A 26,572-nucleotide genomic window follows, 5' to 3' on the forward strand; every position below is an offset into this window, starting at 1 on the left:
ATGGCAGAAAAACACAAGATTTTTTAAGTGACGTGAGGTTATACTGTTGTAGGACACAAATGAAACAAGTGCTTTTAGGACACAAAGGTAAACCCACTATATGATCAAAAACTTTAAATGAGGTATTTCTCAACCTGTTTATGTTGTCACTAAATACAGGGAGTCCCAAAACTTACTGTACCAAATTTTTTTATTATTTCAAACAAACTTCTGTACAAAAACATCAAAGCAGGCCAAAAAATCCCATGACTTCACAAACAGCACATGACACCTCACAGAATGCTTTAAGGTTTACATTTTTATTATACAAGTGACAAATAGTTTTTCTCTGGGCTACTTAATGATAAGACTTCATTGTCTGACAAAAAGTTGCAGGTAAGCATATATTAACTTCAGTTACCAAAGCTCAACAGAATGGCCTGTCATCCACCTAATTTACCTAACTGGAAATGACTATGAACAAAGCAGGATTTTCCCTAACATACATTTTTAAATGTCCCCCCATTAAAAATGGAGCCTGTAAACAGTGGATTTACTACTGTGAAAAAAGTGTGGTCATTGCTTTCAGAAAAAGAAAAAGATCTAATGTGAGTGAGTTCTAACTCTCTCCCCAACGACATCATAGCAACTGGCTGCTGCACCTGCAGGGGTGTGACATGAATGCTGGAGCTGTGGTGCTGTCCAGCATCAGGACACGCATGATACTGGCACCTGTGGGTTCTGATCAGGTCTGAGAAACCTCACAGGGGTTGCTCTGCTCAGAAATAAGCTCTCAAGTTAATCCCTACTCCAGAGAACTTGACATAAATACTGTTTAAGGACTGAGTTCAATGACACAGTTTGTCACAGTGCAGCCGAGTTCCAGCAGACCAAATGCATCTTCAAAGTCTTAAGGTAATGTTTTTAGAAGAGATGTGCATGAAAATTCCAGTGAAAGCACACAAACCCTGATTTATCTATATGGAGATAAGCAAATACAAATCTGAATCTGTGCACAAGCACTGGAGTTTCCACACATACATGCAAGCAAAGTACACAAAATCAAACACATTTTCTGAACGTGACCTCTGCAAGAATATGTACAGCAACTGCAGACCACCCAGTAGACACACATAACAGAGCATGAGCACTTTGCAGCTTTTGGCAAAGTATTTCTATTCCATTAACTGGAAAATTTACCAGAAAGTAAGAACAAACAACTCAGCAAGGAACTTAACTTCTTGAAGTATCAATCACATCTTAAAAGCTAGTGAAGAGCAGTCAGCTGATAAATATTTCTGTGTTGACTCTGAGTCGTCTAATGAATAATACTACCAGGAACTTAATGGAGTTCCTAAGAAAAGATCAGCTCTTAATTTTAAACCATCCCTAGTCTGATGCAGCCAATATGACACCAGGGAAGTTTGCTACAGAGGAGTATATTAGTTAAGATCAGCCAAAAAATTACTGGCCAGAGCTGTCTGGTAGTTAATGTTCACTGTGATTTATTTACACTGACAAACCTTTTCCGGTTAAGTCAAGGCATTAGTATTTTCCCTTTCCTTTCTAAATCTAATAAAATTATACAGAGTTTTCAAAATCTAGTAACGATCTTTAAGCATATTTTCTGTTTATTTATACTGCACCTGAAAAAAGAATATTGATTTCCTCAGTTGATGAAAGGTATGGGTTATACTTAATTAAAAAGGTAAAATTACCTGTTTGAAATACATTTTTGGATGCCAGACAGCACATAATCCATAAAATTAGGTGGATCTCCACTTATTACAGGAAAGACAATGCATTTAATGAGTGATGAACATTCAGATATTCTCCTATTCATACTAGTTTGACAAGATCCTAAAACTGACCAAAAAATTGTGCCCGTGTTCTTCAAAACATACCAAATGAATTTTGCTTTCTCTTATATTAACTTTCTTCTTCTTTAAGGTTCCTTTTCTGTGGTACCTTTGACATTTCTGTTTGATTTCCATTTTGACTTCACTACTACTTCTCTAATAGAGAAGGTGTTTAAGGATTAAAATGCACAGATAAACTGTCTTAACTGAAGTATCTAAGTAAAAAAGTATTTTAAAAGTCAAAAGATAAAGGCTAGAATAAAAACTTAGGTTGCACTATATAAAGTCAGTCAGGTTATGAACAGATTCATATATTTTAGCATTGTGAAGAAAATGGTTATGTAAATACACACAAGTATTAACATCAAACTGTATTAAATTATGTAAACATACACATCTTCTGTGATCAATACAAACATCTACTTGTCTGTGGATACTACTGCAGCATAGCTCGAATTTGTTTTGAAGTAGATTCATCATTCAGGTGTTTTGTAGTGAACCTAGAAATTACAAGTTAAAACAATAATTTATAAAATGAACAGAGACAGGAAAAGTCTGAACACTTGAGCCTGTTTTTGAAATCAGCACAATTCAGTTAGACAAAGGAGGAATTTACATGTTCCTCTGCTGGTCACTGGAATTTAACTGGCAAGAATCTGGTGCTCTTTATTTTCTAAATACCCTATGCAATAAATTATTCCCTGTTAAAAGGTGAAGAATTGTGGCTAAATCCTGTTTGGTATCTGTCTGTGACATTGTCATAATCTTGGGTCAAAATTATCTCTCATTTTTTCTAGTTAAAAGCCTCAAAAGAAGCAAAATCATGAAAAGACATAAGAAATATGGTAAATACTAAAATCACTTAGGAATCTAGACTAAATTTTAGCATAATCTATGACTTTAAGCAGTTTTCTTAAATATTCTTAGAGGACTGAAGAGCTTCAGTGTGTTTTTTTCTATTTAAACCCAAGCATTCTGCACTGTTTATGCTAATAGGGAGACTGATTATAACATAAGCTTGAAACACATTTGATACCTGTAGATTTAACTCCACATCAACTTTAATTCAAAAGACATGATAAGCAAATGTGGAAGTGCAGCTCTCCCTCTATCCAAGCATCCAACAGCTAGAGAACTCAAAAAAGCTCTTAAAAACTTGGGTTTGACAACAACATTCTCAGCTTCAGAGAAGTGTCAGACCCCTCTGTGTCTTCCCTCCCAAGGCAGCACCATGAACAGGACTGGGATTTAGGATGCTGCTTTCTTGAAGCTGAATAATTTAGGAAGATTGCAATAAAAAAAATTTTAAAAAATCTTACTGAGATGGAAAGAGAGAAGGGAAGTACTTAGGGTTTGAGAAATAGAAATCTGACACTTCATTTCTAAAATATTCTAGATTCTGGGGGATTTTATATAGTGAATCTTAGCTAGGATATATTGTTTAAAATATTAACATTTATTGTTTATTCAATGAACTGGGAGGAAATTAATATTAAAAAACCTAGGTGAGGATAATTTTATTAAATCAATGTTCTAAAGCAAAGAATTTTAACTGTAAAGAGATTAAGAGAAAAAAACAAAGAGAAATTTTCTAAGGCTGAATCACACATACCTGAGAGCATTCAGAAGTCCTTCCACAGAGTCAGGTGGTTGTTCCTTTAAAACTTTTATGCATCCCTTCATCTGGGAACAGAAGCATGCCACTATTGAACAATAATATATGAATTGCACTAGCTGAAAACAAGGAAAAAATTCACCATATACAGGCAGGTTTCTTTTCTTACTGAGGGTTAATGCTGCTTTACATGACACAATAAAAGCATTACAACTTATTAAAAATTATCTCAAAGTTAAAAGCTTAACTAAGTTAAAACTTAACAAAGTTAAAAACTTAAACATCTGCTTTAATAAGTGTTTGTAGAGAGTTAATTAGTGTCTATATTTTAACTTGCACACTGTTTCTTCAATTCCAAGTAAAAATTATAAAAATGAAAATTATCTGATACAAGCTGATAAAAAGAGATTTTGGGAGTTCTGTATCATTGCTCTTACCAACTCTAAGAAGAGATGTTTCAACTTTGACTTTTATTTTTATGCTTGCATACAAGGAAGTAATTTTCAGTATTCAGTTTTTACTTGTAAACCTAACCAGTGACAACTTATTATTTGTTTCATAACTAGTGGTTAAAAATTTAATCTAATTTAATCATGGTGATGATTTTAACACCACACTGAATGAACATCTTTGTGGTGACTGTAAAAACTGGCTGAAACTCTGTCCAAATTTACAAAAGGGGAAATGAGGCAGAGAAAGCAGGAGTAGAACTCATTTGACCCATTGTACAGACTCCCTAGCTAGTCTATAGAGAGAAACAAGGAATTCTTCTAACCTTTTCAGAATATATCTTCCCCAGTAGTACTTTTTTCTTCCCACTGTTATGAAGACATCGAATCTAGCTATTCAGAAATTAGCCTAGATTAATTCCATCTTATTAAAAATGACAGATAAAGGCACAGCTGAGTCAAGATTTGAATGCTTCAGTTTTCCAAGTCACATTGGAGTGCTAAATCTACCTGTAGAAATTTCTTTGCAGCTGAAGAGCACCTCTGCCTTATTAAGGAAGCATATGATGAAACACTTAATTTAAGTCAGGGTCCCTTTATGTGCCAGCAAAAATGAGTCAGAAAATGTAGCTCAGCATCCCAGACAGGGAGCAGCCCAACAAACACTGCTCATTGCTCAGCTGGCTCATTTCTACCTGGAAAGTGGAAGTAGCTTTGCAAATAACAGAGCAGTTGAGATTCTCAGGCTAGCACAAAGTGTTTCGAAGTGACACAGTTATTTTAACTAAATTAGAGAAGCTCAAGTCTATGTGCATATCACCCAGTACACGTTTACATGACCCAGCAAATCTGATCAGACCAGACCAAGTCAAAGGGGATAAAAATTCAAACAATTATTTTTCATTTCTGTTAGAATCAGAATACCTAAAACAAGTAGGATAATGTTGGGGTTTAGGATTCTTCCTTTTGTTTCTTTCTCTCACTGAATATTTCTCACATATGTGTTGCTAGGAGACAATAATGACTGGGTACTCCAGAGAGAAAAAAGGAGTTGCCACCGCTCAGTGGAGGAGAGCAGCTGGCTCCTCTTATTTTTACCTGGGGGTTTCTCTGGGAAGGGCAGAGACACCATGAGAATTGGGCTGGGAAAAAGGGGTTGGGTGCAGCTCCCAGCTCTCTTGTGCTCGGCATTCAGAGGGGAGAGAGGCTGCAGTCGCTGTGGGGAGAATTCATCACATTTGCAGGGTTCCATCTCCTGCTGCCTTTCTTCTACTGGGAGCGGAGCTCTGCTCCTAAGAGCGGCCCTTGCACTGGGACCTTATTAACACCCCACCTAGGCAAACAAAGGACCCATCCCCATTTGCTGGGGTGCCTCAGGGCAAACCCCAGGATGCCAAGCCCGCCTTTCCCCTGCTCTGCTCAGAGCCAGGCTGCGGCTGCCCAGCCCCTCTGTTCCTCTTCCATGGCTCCGGTTTTTCAGCTGCACTGTAGCCCTGTACCCCCTGCCCATCAGGATGCCCCGGGGTTCCAGCTACAGCTGCAGAGTTTCTGATACAACTCCACCCTCCACCACCCCAGGACTTGTGCTCCTTCCTGCCATTCCAGCTTGCTGCTCTCAAGGAGCCGCTGGGGCAGCAGGATCGGCTGCCCCCAGGGCTTTGTTCCATCCTGCCTTTTTTCCAGCCCGCCATTGCCGGGTGCTCCCCGAGCCCGCGCCACAGCACCCCCTGCAGCCGCGGGGGAATCACCGCACCTGCCCTGCCCACCGGGAGCCAGCAGCGCCCCTGCCGGCCATACCTGCAACTGCACCCAAGGGGTGAGAGCAGGAACTCGCTGTTGTTGGGTTTTCTGGTTTTTTCTTTTGTTTGTTTTTGCTGCTATTGTTGCTGTTTGCTTGCCTTGTTATACACATACATACTAGTAAAGAACTGTTATTCCTTTCCCCGTATCTTTGCCTTGCACTTAATTTCAAAGTTATAATAATTCAGAGGGAGGAGGTCACATTTTCCATTCCAAGGGAGGTTCCCACCTTCCTTGGCAGAGACTTCTCTTTCAAACCAAGACAGATGTCTAAGCTAGGAGACTGTCATTAATAGCTTAAAATACAACCTCCACCCTTGAAAGAGTAAGGAAAGGGTAATATACTCCACTGTCCCTGAATTTCTCTTGAAATGGCCTGAATGGCTGAAGTGAATAGTTTGGAGAAAAGAATTGTTTACCACAGTAAAACAAACTCATAATCTGAAACATTAGCAGATTGTTTGAATTACAAAAAAAACATGGTGCTAATTACGCAAACCAAGATTTGGGACCAAGTACTCATTTTTTTAAACTGAGTTGTACATCTCCTGCCTCCCATTTACACCTACCTAACTTTCCTGCACAATGATAGGGCTTTAGGATAAATGTGAGAAACAAAGTACACACAATGTACATTTGGTCCTATCAGAATTTCATTTGTGTTGCCTCTGTAGGCAAGAGACTGAACCAGCATTCAAGAAATCTGCATTCAAGTCCCTGGCTCTCTCTGTTTCATGACCTTGAGCAAATCTGTTCACCTCTGTGACAAAATCTTTCCTTCTGTAGAGAGTCAAAGAGGAGACGCGGCAAAATTCTGCTATATGCAGATGCAAAACGCTAAGGAAGACTGAGGGCAATAATATATGCTTTTTTCTTCTCTTTTTAGAAGTCTCTCTTGTGAAGCTAAAGACTTGGCATCTTTTTCATTATTAACAGCTTATTTCTGCTGAAAGAAGTGTTTTGTGAGATTTAGGCTTGCAAAAACATGTAGAAAAGACAAGAGTACTCTTTTCATGTGTGCTTGCAATTTCTCAAATGAAAAAATAAGACTGATTTCTCTGTGACTGGCCATGCCAAGGATAAAACTGAAGGGTCATTATCAACATTACAACAGTAACATTTCAGTTCTGTTACTTCAGATCTCAGACAAAGCAGAGACAACATTGAGTATCTACTTATTTACAAGAGGACTACTGCCAGAGATGAGCATTTCAGCAGCAATATATGACATGATTAAAAAAAATTATGACCACAGAACATTTTCTAGGCTAAGTGTAATATAAAATTATTTTAGCCTAACTATACAGTTGGCAAAAAACAGAGGTATCTAAGAAAAATTATTATCTGTGTCTGGAAGAAAATAAAAAGGAAAAAGGCTGGTCCTTATTTTATTTTCAAACAAACTGATGTATTAAAGAGCACAGGTGAAGACAAATTCTAAATTGCCATTCAAAAGTAATTAAAATTATTTCTACCGAGCCATATGCTTGTGCTGAAAAAGAGCTGCAGACTAGTACTTTCTAACCTACAGAGTATTAAAGAAAGGCTTCTCTTACATCAATCTTTGATGTCTTTGAGAAAGCTCCCACAGGATGAACGTGATCGTACAGGATAATAACTCCCACCATTACTCGCATGCAGAACATAAGAGTCTCTTCACTGGTGAATCTACTCCTGTACTCTCTGGAAGACAAAACAAAAGAAATAAACATTCTAGACCTTTTACTAGACAATTTTAAAAACTATACTGGGAGTCTGTGAAATCTGAACCAAAAGGATATTTTAAGGTTGCAGATGCATATTAGTAAGACTCTGAATATCAGTGAATTCTGTAAGCCTGTGCCAATTTACAAGAATGGTTAGAGAGTAGTAAACCTCTTGTCATACCCATGCACAGCTGAGATCCTCAAAATGTATGTGATGATGGCTTCAGAGAAAACTTTATGAAATATAATGGAGACTGATCTGAAACACTTCAGTTTAATCTCAGAAACACCACAGGCCGGGACCTCAAAGGAAAGCCACTGTTTTTGCTTAAATTCGTACTTTGGAATAGTCCAGTGGGACCCAAGTTCAGCAGCTGGGAAGTTCAGGGCTTCACCAAGATGGAATGTAACAGTCACCGCTCTCTCTGTGTATTGTAGTCATCTCTCAGTCTACAATAACTTCAAATTTTATCTTTCCACAGCATTGTAACATGAACAGACTTAAAGGTGACAAAAATTTTCATGTGAAAATGCTTGATTATCCCACAACTGGAATTAGATATCAGATAATCTTCTAAATGACTCAAAACTTTTTTCCTCTACTTTTGCCAAAAAAAAAAAAACATGACTTGTAAGGCTACTTTTCAATTACCACTTCTGTGATGTCTCAGGATTGTGAGGTGAGTCCCACCCCTACAGACACTCCTCCAGAATTTTCATGAACAAGCACAACCCTCAGGAGTTTTACCCTTTACATGGCTCCATGAACAAATGACTCATGAGCAGAAAGACTACCTTGACTCTATCTTATACGTGTTTTCCAGTCGAAGAGACATCTAACCTAAAATATACTCCACTAAATGCACAGCAAAATAAAGAATCCTACTGGTTATTATTGCCTACACTAGCAGATATGAACACAATTGTACAGATGAATACATTTATATGAATGGAAATTCATACAGCTGGTTTTTTTTCTATCTAGAATAAGATGGCTGCATCCAAAAAAAGATCTACCTAAATGATCCTTGAAATAGCCTCTGTGTACTTGCTAAAGTACTGCCTGGAAGAGCCAAAATCTTGCCCTCTGTGTGCTAATAATTGAGCATCATGGGCAAGAAGAAGGCCTTTTACGCTGGTTAGACAAGACACAGCCACTGAAGTGTGGGTGGGTAAGATTATTACATTGCGAGTGGGTAAGATTATTACATTGTATTTTAACCTTTTGTGAAATACAGGCTGACCATGTAAGCTCTCCCCAACAGAACTCAACACTGACTCATGAAAGATACCATAAGGTGGTAAGAACAGGAGGCAAGGCTTTCTAACACCAGGTCATGCTTTTTATGCAAAAGAAGTAACAACTTAAGGCAAAGATACAGGAATTCACTTGGAAAAAAAATGTGTTATCCCAGGTGGCTAATTGAAATATAAACCCCCCAAGATTTATGATAAAACTTACGGCGTTTCCAACATGACTTTACATACACTGGCCATAGTACTTAGACAGTCCGTTGTATTTTCAATTGGTAACGTTTTGTTCTGGAAGGGTAAGAAAAAGGCAGTGTTCAGTAAACTATCTTGTAAAATTAAAATCAAGAATGTCTGTGTTAGACCTTTCTCCCCCTTTACATACTTCTGATACAAAATGTGTCGTTGCATTACTGAGGGTTTTCAGCATTGGTGTGGCCTCTGCGTAGAACAGGGACATCCTATTGGCCATTTCATTGTTCACTTCATTCTCAATGTCTAGCTGATGAAAACAGGAGAAAAAATAGTCAGTAAAGCTCTTTAAAATCTTGCCAGCAGAAAGAAAAAGATGCAGTACATGATCATGTCAGAAAGCAGATTGTTACTTGAATAGTCCTCTCTAATCACTTCATCCGGACTGCTGATTAACTCTCAGTGTGAAGGATAGAACATGACACTGAATCAAAAGCAAAAACTTTACCAAAAATGGCACAAACACATCCTGATAAATATATATCTCACTGTGTGCAGTACATCAGAGTTTATTTACTTACATGCATGTTGTTTATTCTGTTGCGACTTATTGTCCGCCTGTAATAACTGAAGTCATTCTGAATTGCTGGGTTTCTCATCTTCCAGGAAGAGAAACAGGAAATAATCAGTTTTGGTTCAAAATACACAGCAACAATCAACATATACTGAAAGACTTTATTAACCTTAAGTTCATCAAAACGAAGAGTAAAATGTAAGATTTCTGCAAACTCTTTTGCTAGAGCCTGTTCCCGTTCCAGGTGCTGAGTTGGAGTGTAGGGAGGGCATGTCAAGGATTCCAGTAAACTCTGCAGGGCTTTCTCTGAATAGAAATCAGAAGCACAAATTGTAGTCAGTCCACACAAAGTTTTAACTACATATCTAAAAATACTGCATTTGAAGGAAAGAAACCCTCCAAACATGCCGAGCTCTAAACATGTTTTTTCTTACTATTCTGAAGTGAGAAGCATTAATTAAAGACACCTGCCTCTTCAGGCTCTGCCTTTTTCTCTGCATTTTGTATCATTGAATTATTTTCCATTTTTGTCACCCTTTATCTGGGATCCTTATCAAAAATTCTAGAGGAGGCATTTTTCTTGCATTCAAATATTCAACACTTTCATCCTCCTCAATTAGCCATCAGCTCAGTATAGAGATTATTCTGGCATCTCTGTTACTAAAAGTGTACTCTTAGGCACTGACAGCAATATAAATCAGCTTCTGTGCCTGTAATTACTAGCATAACTCAAAAAGTGAAAGACATAGTTAGAGCATGTTGTAGAAGAAACCCCTTGCACTAGGAGCTTTCTCACTTCATACATATTATTGTCATTACAGAGTGCTAATTCAAAGAGTAATTACATCACCTCCTGTGTTTGTTGGGATGACAAAGTCAGTGTACAACACATCCAGCTTTGGATTTTCACCCTGTGAGAGAGTTTATTGATACACTTTCCCCATTATCTCTGCTTTTAAGTCTCAAAATATGACTGGCTTACAGTCCTTTTAAAGCTCCAGGGGATCCAAATTACAAAAAATAAATTGCATTAGTCCAATATGGACCAGAGAAGGGCAGAAACGTGGCAGGAAATAGAGAAAAAGTGTAGTTTTATCATGTTTTTTGCTTGTATGCTATTTAGGTAATATACACAAACTAACGAAATATGAAATTAGGATTAAAGAGATGCCTTGATAAATGCAATTGCAGTTAAATGTCCATTGATATCAAAGAGAAATAATATTAACTCCAAAAGTGTTTAAAAAACTTTGTGGAAAGACAAAACTTCCTCTTTCATTATCTATAAAAAACCGTATAAAACAGAGGTACTAAAACAGGGCTCACCTAATCTGAGTGAAAACTCATAAAAGCGCTTTAGCCTTACAACCAGGGGACAGACTGAATTCCATGCTTTTTCTTGCAGCTGGATATCATTGGGATTTTGTATTGCCTGAAATGAAAATATTACTGTAAAGACCTGTGATAAACAAATAACAAGCAGGAGGTGGTTTGGAATTTTCCTACATTATTTTAAAAAGTATTGTAAAACACAGAAGAATTCTGAGAAATGACATTGCATAGGATTCAAAAAAATACCATGTTTTTCACCTTCCCTCTCCCCTGTAATGTACTGTTTCAAAATCATTCATTACAGTGAACCACTGACACACAGAAATATGTTCTAGCATATTCTTTTAGGAGCAAACTATTGTAAAAGCATGAAGTAAAACCTCTTGTGTAACTACTGGTTGCAAAAGTAGCCTCTTTTTTTCAGGTTTTAATGCTTTTGAAAACTGCAACATGTTGAGGTTTTTAAGTAACCAACACCTCACACTAAGAGTATCTACAAATTTGATGCAGGAGAAGTTTTGGTCACCTGAGAAAAATTCTAAGTTACAGTTCAGAAGCGTACTTCAGGACTAGTTTCAGAGAATAAGATGCCTCTAAAGTGGATGTGAAGTTATAATTTACTGAGGTTCACTATTCTACTTACAGAACAGAACAACTATGTGTCATGTATTTCTGACACCTGAGTATTGCTTCTTCCATGTCCTCAAATTTGATTTCTGCCAGGAGATACATGAAACAAGGTATATGAAATGGTGTTTCTTGAAGTGAAAAATAGTAGCTGATTATTAACAGAAAACCAGAAAGAAGTTCCAACAGCTATCATTTAAGGATTTCAGGCTAGAGCTTTATACTGAGTGTTGCACATAATCTGTTAGGTATTTTATAAATATATTTTAAGGAGATTTTCACTTCAGTTCATAGAATGGGCTTGGATAGAGAACAGAAGCAAGGAACACATTGAGTTTTGCCTGATTTTGCTTCTAAAGAACTGTCATTAACAAACATACATCTCTAATTTCTTGTCCAGCTCCTTTGTAAGCCTGAAGGTCTGCAAGCATGCTTTCTGAGTCCTGTAAAACTGCACTGATCTGGTTCCAGACCTCCCTTTCTCCATCTGTGGGCTGTGCATCTAAGAAAGAGAAAAGCAAAATGCACAAAGTCAAAAGGAAGCTGCAGTACAAATGGCAAGATTACTCAGTTCTACTTAACAATACCATATGCAGCTTGAGTATGTGTAACTCCATTCTGATGTAGTTTTTTCCAAATATACAATTATACAGCCATTCTGCTAACATCCAAGCTTCTGCTTTTTATAGCAAGGAAGGAAGAACAGTACAGTTTTGGTATGCTCTGGCTCATAATGCCTCTTCTCATAATGCAGCATTTTAAAGAGCAGCAGTATCATAAAGCAATGTTATTAGAAAATAGGATAATGCATCAGTTCCTCTCTTTCATGAGCTCCATGGCTCAATTACAAAGAATTGCTCACTTTTCTTGCAGCTTGGGGATAAAATCAGGCCTTTCAATGGATGGAGCAGTGGGATACTGCTCCACTTTGACTTTCCTCCAGGCTTCCTCAACCAGGGTAATTTATTTCTCCTTTTGTAAAACAGATACAGTACTATTAAAAATAATTTTTTTCTTATGTATGTCAGGGATCATTCCTGCCACTAAAATAAATCCAGCTCTGCCAGTTATTAGTTTTCAGGGTGTGAGTGACCTGTAGACCTTTACTGTTGAGAGAAATGACATTTGAAAGTAGATCAATTTTCCTATTCAAATCTCTTCCTATGGGATTTATACAGCAGTGTGACACCAGGGAGTGATGTTATACCCAGAACACTGACACATTAGACAAGGTAGAGATCTTCTGTCTTCTTTTGCTTTAAAACATAAAGATGACAGGCACTGACCAAAGACTAGATGACCTACATATGGGATTGCAGTCTATATGTGAAGGAACAATGAGATCTCTATGAAGACACAACTATTTCTTCCCTTAGATTTGTATTAGCTTGTAAAGATAGAATGTTAATTGTTATGAAAGAAAAAAATCACCTTGAAGTTGGATCTTAGAACTTGAAGACTATTTGTTTAAATTAAAAGCAGTGAGGTAAGTTCAGTTCAAAACTCACCAACTAGGATGAGCTACTGTATTCATGTCTACATTAACAGACAAGAAATATTAAAACACTTATTTTATTTTGTTGTCTCACTCTCTTTAAGAAAACTGACAGTTTTCTACCCATGTATCAGTATGGGATTAATTTACCCAGTCCCCATTAGAAACAAATGAACTGGTTCACACTGGAGTATATGGAAAACAGGCCTTCTCTCCATGATGTTTCAGGTTAGGATAATTTGTTTAAATGTATGAACTTATGGACCTTTCACAAACAGGATACAAATGTGAGATTTACATGTCTGTAGCTTCAAAGCAACTCATACTTAATAACCCTTCCCATATTCCTATGGTACCATGAGTTCCATGAGACTGGGCACATAATATTGATAGGACTTTCCTTTTGTTCTGGAAGTTTTCCTTTCTCTTATTTAAAAAGTGAAAATAAATATAAACTGGGCTTACTTAACTGGGTGTTATAGTCAAAATATTTCATGTAACTAAAAAAATTCCACTATTCTTCAAAAAGTGAAGGAAAGGAGCACCAAAGGGAAAAACTCCCCACAGGAAAATCCCATCTGGGACATGGCTGTTGAACTGACCCATCAGTCACTTTAAATTTACAGTGTTCCAGACTGGTTCTTTCCTCAAGCTGCAAGAAATCTCAGGTACACACTGTAAGGGGTCTGCCATCTTGTGATAAAGAAGCAAAACAGAAAACTCTTCTGACTTTAACGAAGAAAGCAGTGATCCTGAGAAACAGTTACACACCATACAACCATAGAGCAGGGGAACGTGGGAGTCACATAAAAATCAGTATCTGTATTTTATTAGTTAAGATAATGAAAATAACATTTTGTGAATAAGAACAAAAAGGAGAATAAATAACTTGTTAGTGCAGTTCATTAATGTCAAATTTGCATGTGCAGGTAACCTGAAGCATCTTGTTTAACCTTGTTGGTTAACAAGGTACTTCTATGTTAATTTTTACAATTTATTTGTTTTAAAAGTACCAGTGCTTAAGGGGGATGCAAATGCTATAGACTGCCCAGCACTTTGGGACTTCAAAAAGGCCTTTAGTAACATCCTTTATTGTAAGTCTTTTTCAAAAGTTCCCAATTCATCTTTTGGAAGTTGGTGGAAGGAAGAATATTTGAAACTCATTGAGCTTTCTGTAGTATCCCAGCACCTGGAGATAGAGTAGGAGCAAGAGCCAGGTAGGTGTGTGGAAGAGGAAAAGAAAGGGCAGGGAGAGGAAGAGGGCTGCAAAGGCTCCAGAGCAGCAGGCTTAGCTTGCACTTGCAGAAGCAGTTTATATTTATGTTGGAAGTATTTAGCTTAAAAAGAAAGGTAGGGAGGATGATTCAGGCTTCTTTTTTTTTAAGAAAAACCATGCATTTACTTATGAAATAGAAGTTATGCAAACAGATGTTCTGATAAGACCATGGCCATTTTTCAAAAGGGATTTTACAAGAAGATCCTGCCAAAAATGGTCAGCTAAAATAACTAAAATGGATCACTTTGAAAACAATTTCATCTTACTGTCAACAACAACAATAATAATAGCAGCAATAGCTAAAAGGAATCGAGACTTCTTCATGACAGATTTTGACTTTTAGAACTGGTTTGCAATTTCAACTAAACCAAAGAGTGTTTCTCTGCTCTGAATTAAACAACGCCAGCCCTGAACCATGGTGTGGAATCACGGGTTGGCCGTGCTCACCTCTTATCCCCACACTGCCAGAGAACCAGCACGAGCTTCAGAAACCTGAGCCCATTTATTAATGAAACCACTTCCACTGGCCAACCCATGTGAAAGCAAGCCCCCTCAGTAACAAGTTACCATAATGGCCAGACTCTCTGCATTTCAAGGCTGAGTTTTTAGAATGCTCATGATAAGCAATCAGAGCATTCTATCTTTAATAAGACAAAATAGAAAACCCTTTACCTCCCTTTGGACAAATGTTTGTAATGTGAACCCTAAACCAAACAACTACATGAATCCTGTATCAAATTAATGCAAGAGTCAGATGAGGCTTGAATCTCCCATATACAGATTCTACCAGCAAAATTTGAAAATTTTAGATCTGGAAAGAAATACACTTCCAGTGGCTCCATCAGAATTAACCAGGACATGATAACTCATCCATTCCAATGAACACATGCTCTTTTTCACATTTACACATGGCCTATGCTATGTTTTGGTTGGAACTTCAGACTTCACAAAGAACAAGAGGAAACCTGGACCCAATACTGTTCATTTGTGGATGCATTAAGAATTTCAGATGAATGCTGGGGCATGAAAATGGGGTCATGATTAATTTCTTAGCAAAATACCTGTCATTTTTTTCAGAAAACCCTCCTAACAGAGTTAGTTAGGGTTAGTTATCTACCTCATCCTTCACCAAATGTGCATTAGAAGCAAACATAGAAACTTCCAGATAGGTAAAACATTAGTATTCATAGGATAAGACTAAATACAGAAAGGATGTGATGCCTTTATCAATACCAAATGAAGTACAAAAATACCTCAGTAATCAATTTTAATGAAGAAAGAGCAGTACTATGAAGAGTACTAACAACAGGACTACAAGAAGCACTTGCAACTCACACACCCTTTCTGAATCCGAAATGCAGAACAAAAGCTGAGAACTTCATTCTACCCTTTGGTGGTTAAGAAGATTCCCACTGAGGCTGGTTAGTTCTTCCATTTCAGTGAATGTAGAACCATATTTTTCATAAAAATACCATGCTCTTCTGGCCTCCTCAGCATAGCAAAAGAAAGTGAGTTAAACAAGAACTTTCATGGGCTCTGCTTTCAGCTTTTCTTGTCATGCCCACTGCTGAACATGGCAAATAATCCCTCAGTCAGCAAGTTAGAGAGCAGTATACATATTTAACTGCATAATGCTAAAGCCCTATTTCAGATTTGTCACCATGACAATGATTTTTTCCATGCCAATCTGGGACAAAATTAAAAGAAAAGCTCAGAAATGAGCAAAGGCATTATAATTACAGCAAGTAATGCACTTTACAGGTTCCAGAACCTGCTACAATCCATACATTAATGAATCCCCAATATTGGATAGAAACAGTACCCTATCCAGGCTACAAGGGATTTCTTCATTTCATTCTCTCTATACTAGCTAGAATAAAGTGAAGCTCACAAAATTGTTAATACTGGCTCCAGGCAGGGTACTGTGCCAGGGAGATCAGTGCCCAGCTTCAGCTCTGTGGTGGATGGGGGATGGACACACAGCACCTCTCTGACTGAGCTGCAGTTTCTGCCTCAGGGCACTCCACAGCTCGGGAATTGAGTGCAACCTCCCACAGGCTGGACCCAGATTATATCCTCAGCCTTGCTGCCTGTGCAACAAGAGTATTAATTAATAGCCTATTATGTGAAAAGTGGGCAGTTGCTCTGCTGCCAGACATATTCTAATAATAGACCCTTTTAATCGTACATGAATAATAACTGAAAATTTCATTAATCTTTCTGGGGATGTGGGGGAATCCTAGAAAATAAGATTCTTGGAAGGGATGAGAGAGATTTAACTAGGCTCAAGTGAAATCCACCAAGCTAACAGTAAAAAAGAGCCTGTTCACATTAAGGTTAGAAACATCTTATAAGAAGTATTTGAGGAGAGGATGGGACTGAAGGTGTCACTTAAGGACATCTTTGAATAATCTATAAGTTTTAGTCTTTTAGATTCCAGTTAAATTGTTGCCTCAACTTTCAAATTATTTCCAAGAATTCCTGTAGAATTATTTGTTTACTTTGCCTGAAAAAGGCAGCAGTGATTTGACAATAGATTTTCTGCAAAAAAGAGCAATTTTAAGATGGTACAGAAAGAGCTCAAATATCCAGAATTAATTTATCTGCAACTAATTTAAATAAGGTCAACATTTAAAGAACAAAACAGTTCTTGAACTGGCAAAACTGACAAATCCATTTCAAGAGAATTTGATGTGAAATCCTAAAAGCCACAGACTCTCAAGACTTGCCAGGAACTCACTTTTCCTAACACTATTTTCAAGCTGAGCACTAAGAAGGAATTAAAGTAAAGTAAATGATATAAAATCAATAGTAGTAGCTTGATTAAAAATACTCCCATCAAGATCCAAGTGTAAAAAGCAAAGTGGTGCACTTTCTAATAAGGATGAAATTATTTTTCTCTATTTAAACCTTTCAGTAAACCTTAAAAAAGAATAGTTTGGCTGAATGCATTAAGTCTTCAATACCCCTTTAAAGAAAAGGCCTTTCCACCTGCATGGAGAATGTTCTTCTCCACACAGACCCAGCATACCTGCCCAACTCTAAAATGAGTACTGGGGAGCAAACAGATCTGCTTCTGCTATACAGCATTAACTGAAATTAATGCTGGATTCAAGTTTTTTCAAGTATGACCATGGAGTTAAAAAACTTGATTTTCTTGTATTGAAGAATAATGTGAGGTGTCAAAAAGAATTGCAACTGACAATGTGGACAATGTGGACACCTGCATGAAAGTAGGGGAAAAGAGGCGATTGTAAAACTGGTGAGGTTTTTTTTTGGTTTTTTTTTTTTTTTTTTTTTGTAGCCAGCTAATGAAAAAGCCCACAGAAACTAAAAAGCAAGCTGCTGATGCAAATAATGAATACAGTAAACACATCAGCTCAACACATGTGTCATCCCCTGAATGGCCAACTGTAGTGACCATGTTCACCCATGAGCTCAAACTGACAGCTGAGGCCACAGAAAGCCACATGTCCAGCAAACCCACACCAGACTCTGACCCATGTCCTCTCACTCAGAGTGTCCTTTCCCACTGTACAACAGCCAGTTACAGGAGACCAAAGCATAAATCCACAGCCCTTTTTTTTAATCACATCTCTTTGTGCCAATATAGATTTCATGCCACTAAAAACCTCTAGGACTGTATTTAGAGAGAAAAACTTTTAAACTTTCACTTACAAGCATTTAATTCTCTAAAATTTGGAGATGACAGTTTTGTTCCTCTCCAGGTAGGTGTGCCTGACTAGTGTGCCCTAACCACTGGTACCTCCTGTGGGAGAGGGTACTTCATTCAGTTCTTGGCCACGTGCTTGTGGAATGAAAAACAACCTTCACTGCCAAGGCAACAAATTTGGTATTTCCCTCTCACCACCACCTCTACCAAGGCTCCCCAGTGCCAGAGCACCTGTTTCCTGCCAAGCCTGCAGCCTGGGTCAGGAACACTTTCTTGCCAAGAAGGACACAATGGGGCTGATTAAACCTGTAAGCTCAAAGCAGCTGAAAGCTTTCACAATAGCTTGGCAAAGCCACAGAGCTCTGTCAAGGCCCTCAAAAGCTTGGTACAAAAAAATTAAGTGGTGGTTTGGATAGAGGTTTGACATCCTGGGATGACAGCAAAGTTTTCAAATTATATAGACAAAGAAGAAGGGATAGGACTCCTCCTAAACCCAAACTAACCAATTAACCTTTATTTCATATTTTAAAACTAATCTTTCATAATGAGGTAATTAAGCTCTAGATGAGAAGATTAAGGTATGTGCACAGTTCTAGTCATACATTCTAGCTCTCATCTAAGAATGCATGTTTGAACAATTTCATCAGATTTAAATATGTATTTAAATGACTTTTTGAAGGAGTGCTTCTGAATGTACACAGACATACATGCTCATAACACACCAGTTACTTATTTCAGAAAATAATTCAGGAATAAATGATTAATGAACAAAACTGTTTCAAGATGATAAAATATGTGTCTAATCACCTGAAATGCTCTTTTAAACCATGCTACAAGAGGAAAGCATTTTAAAAACATTGATTTTCTCATAATTTTTTGTTTGGTTTATTTTTTTTTTAGAACAGAGGTATTAAGAAGCAAAATGTCACACACTGTTCCTGTTCCAAATAAAACGTATTTCATGTATGTGGTGAAGACAGAGTAAACCCATATTAAAGGATTTGGTGACAGTGTCTAGAAGAAGTTGCAGGGAAACTGTAGTCAGCAGAAGTGAAAACAGCTTTGGATCAAATATAGATGTGACAAGAGAACTGGAATTGGAAACACTGTTCTGCAACTGATAACCATGCCTGATAACTGATAACTATTTAGAGAGATGCAATCAAACACATACACTGACCATTTCACTACTTTTTAGAAACTATAAACCCCGCTAAATCATCACTGAAGCAAGCAAAAATAGTTCCACCTCCACTGCTTTTTTTTTCCAGCTTTTTTTTCCCCAGCTTTTTATTTCCACATATATTTCCATTCAAGAAAAAAGTCATAATTTTTTTAATCCTGATTTGTTAAAGAAAGCTGAGGTTGAGTTCATTCATATGTAAGCTTAACAATGGCTCATAAATGTTTTGAATTTAATTCAAGGTAGGGTTTTACTTTCATATCTGCCTCTCTGCCCTTTTGTCTGCTCAGAATGAAGTAATTTTGTATGGTTTTATAAATATCAGAAAGTAATATTCTACTGAAATGTAATTTGATTTGTTTGCAAATCCCTTTTGAATTGCTTTATGATGCATAAGCACATGCAGTTTATTAGGAAATAATAAGCAAAGAAGGCAAGCCAGGCAAGAAGCTTTGCTCACTTTCAAAGTCAAGGAAAAAATTTGGCCCCTGATCAAGCTCTGTGCAAGTGAGAACTTTTAAAAGATTTCCCATTTGGCTCCTGAAAAATAGAAAAGGAAGAGAAAAGGAGTCCTGAGTGAACAAATTATTTTAGAGACAAGGACTTGGACAGATTGGTTGTGCTGGAAAATACACACTGTAAGCAATCAGATTTTAAAAGTTTCTCCTCAGTTTGCTGCTAAGTCAAGGAAAAGATTTTCTTATTGTCTTGTAATTGAACTTACTTTCAAAATCCAGGAAAAAATGTGGATAGTTTTCAATTTCCCTGGTAAGGACCTTAAGAAGATTACCCATCCCAGCAAACCTAGTAAATGCAACAAAATCATAAACAGTTATACATGTAAACTCAGAATACTACAGCTAAGAGCTTGACACAATCTGCATCAAAAATTCAACATTTTGACAAGTTCTGGACCATGAGAAACATTTTGATGGTCAATTCTGTGACATTTATGCAGGAAGAGGAAGACCTCAGATAAACACAGAAATAATTCTGTTCAACAAATTGGAATTTAAACATCAGGATAACATCCTAGTGCATAAACAGATATTTATGAACTTATTCACTTAGCAAGAGAAATAAACTCAGAGCTACATCTCTATTTGTTAATTTTCTAAATTGCTGGACTCCAGATTACTTAATACCATTTCAAATTAAAAACTGACATCTTAACACTTGTCTTAGATCTTCAGCAAAAATCCATGTAATTTTAAGAAAATAACTCACTATAAGGAAAAAAATCTACTTGTTTCTAGTCAGTAAGATTTATAAAAAGATTACTACAAAATTCTATCAAAGAGAACAGCTAAAAAGCTTTTTAGCTTTTAAAAGTGTATGTATGCATTTTAAAAAAAGAAAGAGAGTAAAAATGGGAGGTCTGAACCCTATTTTTTATCTGTTATTCCTATCTTTTATCATCTTGGAATTGTTGGCATTTCAAGTTATGAACAACTTCCAAAAGGAAAAGTGACCAGTTCTTCAAAAAGCAAGTCTCTACAGAAGATAAAAAGGAAAGAGATTTGAAAAAAGGGTTTTTTGCCAGTAGAGTCCTTAGGAAGGGAAGTTATTCTAACACCGTGTAGAAGAAGAGCGTTCTTGGTCAAACTTAAACTTTCTCTCAGAAGACAGAAAAAAATTAAACCATGAAAAGCATGTATCAGGATAAAGAGATCCGCCTGGAGGGATGTAGAAAAATGTAATTTTAGATTTGAAACACAGATTGAAAACTGATTTTTGCCTCAAAGAGAAATATTCTCATCACTCTAAACCATGGCTCTTGGGGATCACATCTGATGTTCATCTGTGATTCAGTTTAACTCTTTTCCCACTTAAGAAATCAGACCACAAAAAATTATTCTAAGCATGTACATGGCTGATACTCCACATAAGGAGACAAAGCTTTTTTCAAGTTTTCCCACATTACAGTAGGAAAAGTATCATCAACCCTAATTTCTATGTGCATATAAAGGATGTATTTCTACATCAGTAAAACCTAGGAAAGTTATGTGAGGCTTGGAGATTTCAAAGCAGCCACAGTCATAACATAAAATAATATAAATTTAATCAATAGTCTGTTCAGAACATGCAGTTTCATGTAAGCAAGGTTATTGTTAAAGAAATGGCTTTGTTTTGCATTAAATACTTCTTCAAAGTTTTCTCTCCAGAACAAATCCTGTGAGCAGACTGTCAAGCCCTTTGTAATTAGCAATATCTTGCATATACAAAATTGAAACACAAAGAAACATTTTCCATTATTCATAAAGTTACTTTCATTACATGCAGGAAAAATATTTACACTTTTACTTTCAGAACGAGATCAGCACCTTATATACTGAGTTTGACTTTCTGATTAGCCTACAAAGGGGGAAAACATGCAAACAGAGCAAAATAGATTTTATACAGTGTTAAAACTTATATCTTCAATAATTTAGTATTTTCATCACACTGGTATAATACATTTTATCAACATCAGCCAGGAGAAACACGATAAAGTACACACACTTGTTTTCCTTTTCATAACCTTGAAAAAAAAATTATTTTATGTAATACTATCACAAAAAATTATTTTATGTAATACTATCACAATCGACATGACTGACTCAGCTTGGATGCTTCACTTTCAACTCTTTTTAAGCCATAACTTACCTCATCACCTTCAATCTTCAGAGAGTACCCAAGCATTTCTTCTGCTGCCAAAGCTTGCACTGCATCCAGAACTGGTTTAGCTGATAGCATGCTTCGAACAGCGAGGAACCCTCTGTGCCAAAAACCTGAGGATACGCTCCCTCATTTGCATTGAGTCGCCTGGGGTCATGTGCCCAAGCTCTGCCTCTGATCCTTCTTAAACAAGTACAGCACATCTCAGCTTGGGAGATTTTTGAGTGTTTTTCCAAAACTTTTGTTACACTTCCTAGCTTGTTTTTCACTTTATTCCTTCTCCTTCAAACCCTGTGTAGAAACTGATCCAGCTATTCAGGTCACAAGTATGGAACAGAAGCCTACCACAAACTTATACACACACGTGTTCATGCAGGTGGCATTTTCCAATGATCCTGGAGGCTCTGGTTTGACACCACCCATTTTTAAAGCACATCAACCCCAAAAATAGTCATATTCAACATCAACATCCAGAAAAATATGGTTCAGGCAGCTCCTAAACCTGTTTTAATTATTTTTTTATATAATTTCTTTATGGTTTCCTAAAATACAAAACTAAAAGCAACATCTGGTTCCATGAAACTTTCACTTTCAAGTGTAATTCATCATTCAGCATTAAATTTTAGTTTCAAAGTTAAAGGCCAAACTTAAAGGAAGTGCTAATAAATGCAAATCTTTGCCTCAAACTGAATTATTTTATTCTGCATAGCCTGCTGCTTCCCAGTACTTGGCTCTTTCAAACTGTCTTTCCTCAAAAACTCTAATAACATATTCTAAACCTCAGGAACTGAAAGTCACCTCTAGGATAATTTTAATGAGATTTCAAAGTAACTAATGGCACACATTCTGAGCAGGTCTATATATATATCCTGTGATTGCAAGAGAAATGCAAATAACAGCTGATGTACAGAAGCAAATCATAAAGGTTTAACATAGGAGCATAAAACTCTATTTCATTAAACTGGAAAGCATTTTATTTTACTTACTGTAAAATCAGTTTAAATGTTGAACTGAGACTCAATGCATATATAAAAATATTGCTGATGCTGCACCACTAAATCCTAGCAGCTTCTCTTTAGTGTTTTAATCCCTTAAAATTCCAGTTTGTAACTATGCTTTAAAAACTATGACATGTTGACAATGATGCCTGCATTTTTCCCTATTGTTTTCCAAACCATTAAAGCTCACCCTAAGATATTATGAAAGCATATAGAAAATAGTTTTTAAGTTATTGTTGACATTTTAAAGCTCATTGCTTAATTTTTGATGCTCAACATTTCATCAGCAGCACAGAGACATAAATAAACCATAACCCAGCAATGAACAGGAAGGTACATTTAGCATTTTGCATTTGATTATCCAGTAGCAGGTTTTAAAACTTGAACTTTGAACTAAATATCACAGGCTGGTTTTCCAACAAATAACTATGTTCCTAAAATTCCACTGATTTAGTTTCAACATTCTAGAGGTATTACCTTGTATGGGAAAATAAATTCCTTCTACCCCACTCAAACAATCAGTTTATTTCTAAATTGTGATATACAAAATACTATCCCCCCCAAAAAAAAATTAGAATTCAACCCTACAAATCTGCCATGGATTTTACATACATATACTGAAAGTATACCAAAATGTATCTATTATATCCACTTTTGAAAATACAGCAACTGTTCCCAAACTGGGCATTACTAACTGAACACTTAATATTGTGTTATTCAACACTTCTTTAATATTTTGGTTTACACACTGCTTTAAGGAACTACACAATTCTCAAGTGTGGAGTTTTGCACCACTTTCAAGTAACAGCTACAGTACTATACAAATTGCTAGAGAAGTACTGATGATTTCTTCTCTTACAGGACTAATTTAATCAGTACCATTCAACACCATCAGCATCACTGCAGTACACTGAAGATGTAACAGAGAGACAAAGCTTTAAAACTTTGTGTTAGTAAAAAAGGACACATGCACCAGCTCAAGCCTTTGCAGCTCATCAGTGTTCCTTTGCCAAATAATATTTCCTAAATCTGTCTTCTCACATAAACACGGTCTGAAAGGCTTTTGTCAAAATGAGCTGGGTCAGCAAATACCTACTGCTTAACCTCATTTAGATCATCCTAACAAAAGCAGGGCTTGTGTATGTTTTCATGAGCAGCTCCACTGGGAGTTTCAGGAGAAAGGCTCCCAAGCTCAGGAGTAGCAAAGGAAGATTCAGAATGATAACTTCTAGTGGCACACCTAGGTGGGTAGAGATAGGAGGCATCCAGTCCACAGTCTGAGGGAAATGTACTAAGCACATCAGCATCATTAAGGTACTGGAACTGAGCTTACTGCATGAATAATTAATCATGGTTTCAAAAATATACCAGTATCTGAACAAACTCAAGGTCTCTCAGACCAAAAGCATGATTCCAAATCACTGTGATATTCACTCATACAGTTTATTGAAATGCTTGTAAGGAAACAGCAGAAGTGCAAGATTAAAAAAATTATCTTGGGGAAACTGGCTGCTCATGGCCTGGACAGTTACACAGGGTAAAAAACCGTGGTGGTGAATGGAGTTGGATCCAAATGGTGGCTGGACAGCAGTGGTGCTCCCCAGGGCTCAGTACTGGGGCCAGTCCCAGTTCATATATTTACATGGGAACTGGACAAGGGGATTTGTAGTTGTGAGGCCACACCTCAAGTGCTGTGTCCCTGAGCCCCTCACTACAAAAAAGGCATTGAGGTGCTAGAGCGTGTCCAGAGAAGGGCCATGGAGCTGGGGAAGGGTCTGGGGCACAAGTCTGATGAGGAAGAGCTGAGGGAGCTGGGGATGTTTAGCCTGGAGAAAAGGAGGCTCAGGGGAGACCTTAAAACTCTGAGCAACCACCCAAAAGGAGGCTGGAGCCAGGTGGGGTTTGGTCTCTTCTCCCAGGCAACTGGTGTTAGGATGAGAGGACATGGCCTCCAGCTGCACCAGTGGAGGCTCAGGTTGGATACCAGGAAGGATTTCTTCATGGAAAGAGTGGTTAAACACAGGAACAGACTGGCCAAGGAGGTGGTGGAGTCACCGCTCCAAAAGTGCTCAAGAAAGAACTGGACATGGCACTTGCCTCTAGCTGGCAGGATGGTGTTCAGTCAGAGGCTGGACTCGATAATCTTGGAGCTCTTTTCCAACCTCAATGATTCTGTGATCGACTGCACTCTCAGTCAGTTCACAGATGACACACAGCTGGGCAGGAGTGCTGACCTCCTGGAGGGCAGGAAGGCTCTGCAGAGGGGTCTAGACAGGCTGGACTGAGGCTGAGGCCAATGGTGTGCCCTCAGGTCACAACAACCCCTGCAATGCTACAGGCTGGGGAAGAGTGGCTGGAAAGTGGCCAAGAGGGAAACAACCTGGGGGTTCTGGTCAACAGCAGCTGAACATGAACCAGGCTGGGCTCAGAGTGGCCAGCAGGACCAGCAAAGTGGTAACGAGCAATAAGACAAGAGGAAATGGCCTCAAGTTGCACCAGGGAGGCTTAGATTGGATATTAGAAAAAATTTCCATTCTGAGAGGGCTGTCAAGCACTGGCACAAGCTGCCTGGGGAAGTGGGTGAGTCAGCAACATCTCTGGAGGTATTTAAAAGACTTGTGGATGTCATGCTTAGGGACACGGTGGATTTGGCAGGATCAGGTCAACAGCTGGACTCAATGAATTCTGAGATCTTTTCCAACCTGAATGATTCTATGTTTCTACCACTTCCCATCAAATTCCACAGTAGGCTTCTTTTTAATAATCTCTTCAATTTTCTTATAATTGAGAATATTTGCATGGATTTGGTATTATTACTATCTTCAGCTGTTTTACTGCTAAGTGTTTAAATCTTATAAACAGCAGTTGCATTGATGAAGAAAAATGTAATACCTGATATTTAATATTTAATAGTCTCAGTTGTGCAAATACTGTTAGTTTTTAAAAATGGTATTACTTCTTTATGGACTTTATTCTAAAAATAAGTTTTAAAAGGTATTGTTATACTAAGAAAAAAGTAAAAATAGCATGCATTTGTGTTGGGGTGATAACTGCACAAAACCTCCAAAGATATTTGAAAATGAAGTATGTACTGTATTGTCTAGAAAGGCATAGATAAGACAAAAACATAACCAAACCCTTTTCAGAAAGCAAGCCATATTCATTTTCCAGAAAAATGAAATTATCCCCAATGCTGGCCTCTAAACACTGGATTTATAAGGTTTTCATAATACAAATAACATACATAAAGAGCACCAAGTGGCAACACAAGCAAAGAAAAATCAGTGCCACACATTCCTTAGGCAGGTAAAGTATAAAGAGACAAAAAGAAACCCCAACAAAACTCAAAGCCAGAAAATAGCTATAAAGAAGTGAAAAGTACAATAAGAGAAGAAAGTTGCTCAAGGTGAAAGCAACTCAAGATAAAAGAATCATTCCCTCTTTGAACAACCATTTTATTAAAATTCCTAGTTAAGGAACATTTCCAGCCAAGAGCTTTTGCTGTTAACTGATATGCAGATTGCAGGACACAATTAAAACCAACAAAAAAAGTGATGCAAGTCAAAGGGATTTAATAAATGGGTTGTAATGACAAATATGTTTTTCAGTAATCATAAAATGTTTAAAGAGTTGGCCAACATTAATACGTGTAGCCTCAAGGATTACAGAGCTTGGCTTGTGGTTTCTCTAAAATTAAAAGTAAAAAAAGAAAAAATTACCTTAGATGAACCTAAAACTTATCCAGCAGCGGTTTTTTTCTATATGCCAACCCTCACACCTGAATTTACTTTGAACTGAACTCCTGTATATTTTCAGAGTCTATAATGTCAGAGAAGCCATCATGAAAGAATGAAAACCAGGCATCCAAAATATCTGGATTTTGATTCATATGTCATAATAAAAAA

At 37.3% G+C, this 26,572-nt stretch overlaps 1 protein-coding gene across 4 annotated transcripts in view; it reads right to left on the reverse strand.

Annotated features, from left to right (window-relative positions):
• Nucleotides 1–282: 282 nt before the first annotated feature.
• Nucleotides 283–26,572, reverse strand: part of CYRIA (CYFIP related Rac1 interactor A) — a 55,971-nt gene continuing 29,681 nt past the window's right edge. Inside the window, exons 1-11 of one of the 4 annotated variants that reach the window (XM_050972576.1) lie at nt 21,658–22,704; nt 19,736–19,815; nt 11,765–11,886; nt 10,752–10,857; nt 9,595–9,731; nt 9,433–9,510; nt 9,045–9,161; nt 8,871–8,950; nt 7,259–7,385; nt 3,451–3,521; nt 283–2,338 (exon numbers count right to left, since the gene is read on the reverse strand). In XM_050972576.1, coding sequence (XP_050828533.1) covers nt 2,275–2,338; nt 3,451–3,521; nt 7,259–7,385; nt 8,871–8,950; nt 9,045–9,161; nt 9,433–9,510; nt 9,595–9,731; nt 10,752–10,857; nt 11,765–11,886; nt 19,736–19,815; nt 21,658–21,662 — 987 coding nt within the window. In that variant the 5' untranslated portion in view covers nt 21,663–22,704 and the 3' untranslated portion in view covers nt 283–2,274. Of the gene's footprint in view, nt 2,339–3,448; nt 3,542–4,727; nt 5,119–7,258; nt 7,386–8,870; nt 8,951–9,044; nt 9,162–9,432; nt 9,511–9,594; nt 9,732–10,751; nt 10,858–11,764; nt 11,887–19,735; nt 19,816–21,657; nt 23,868–26,572 lie in introns of those variants that run through there. The other 3 variants (XM_050972577.1, XM_050972574.1, XM_050972575.1) reach the window with 3 other exon arrangements.

This window comes from Serinus canaria, chromosome 3 (assembly GCF_022539315.1).
Source record: "Serinus canaria isolate serCan28SL12 chromosome 3, serCan2020, whole genome shotgun sequence".
In the NCBI taxonomy this organism is placed as follows: domain Eukaryota; kingdom Metazoa; phylum Chordata; class Aves; order Passeriformes; family Fringillidae; genus Serinus; species Serinus canaria.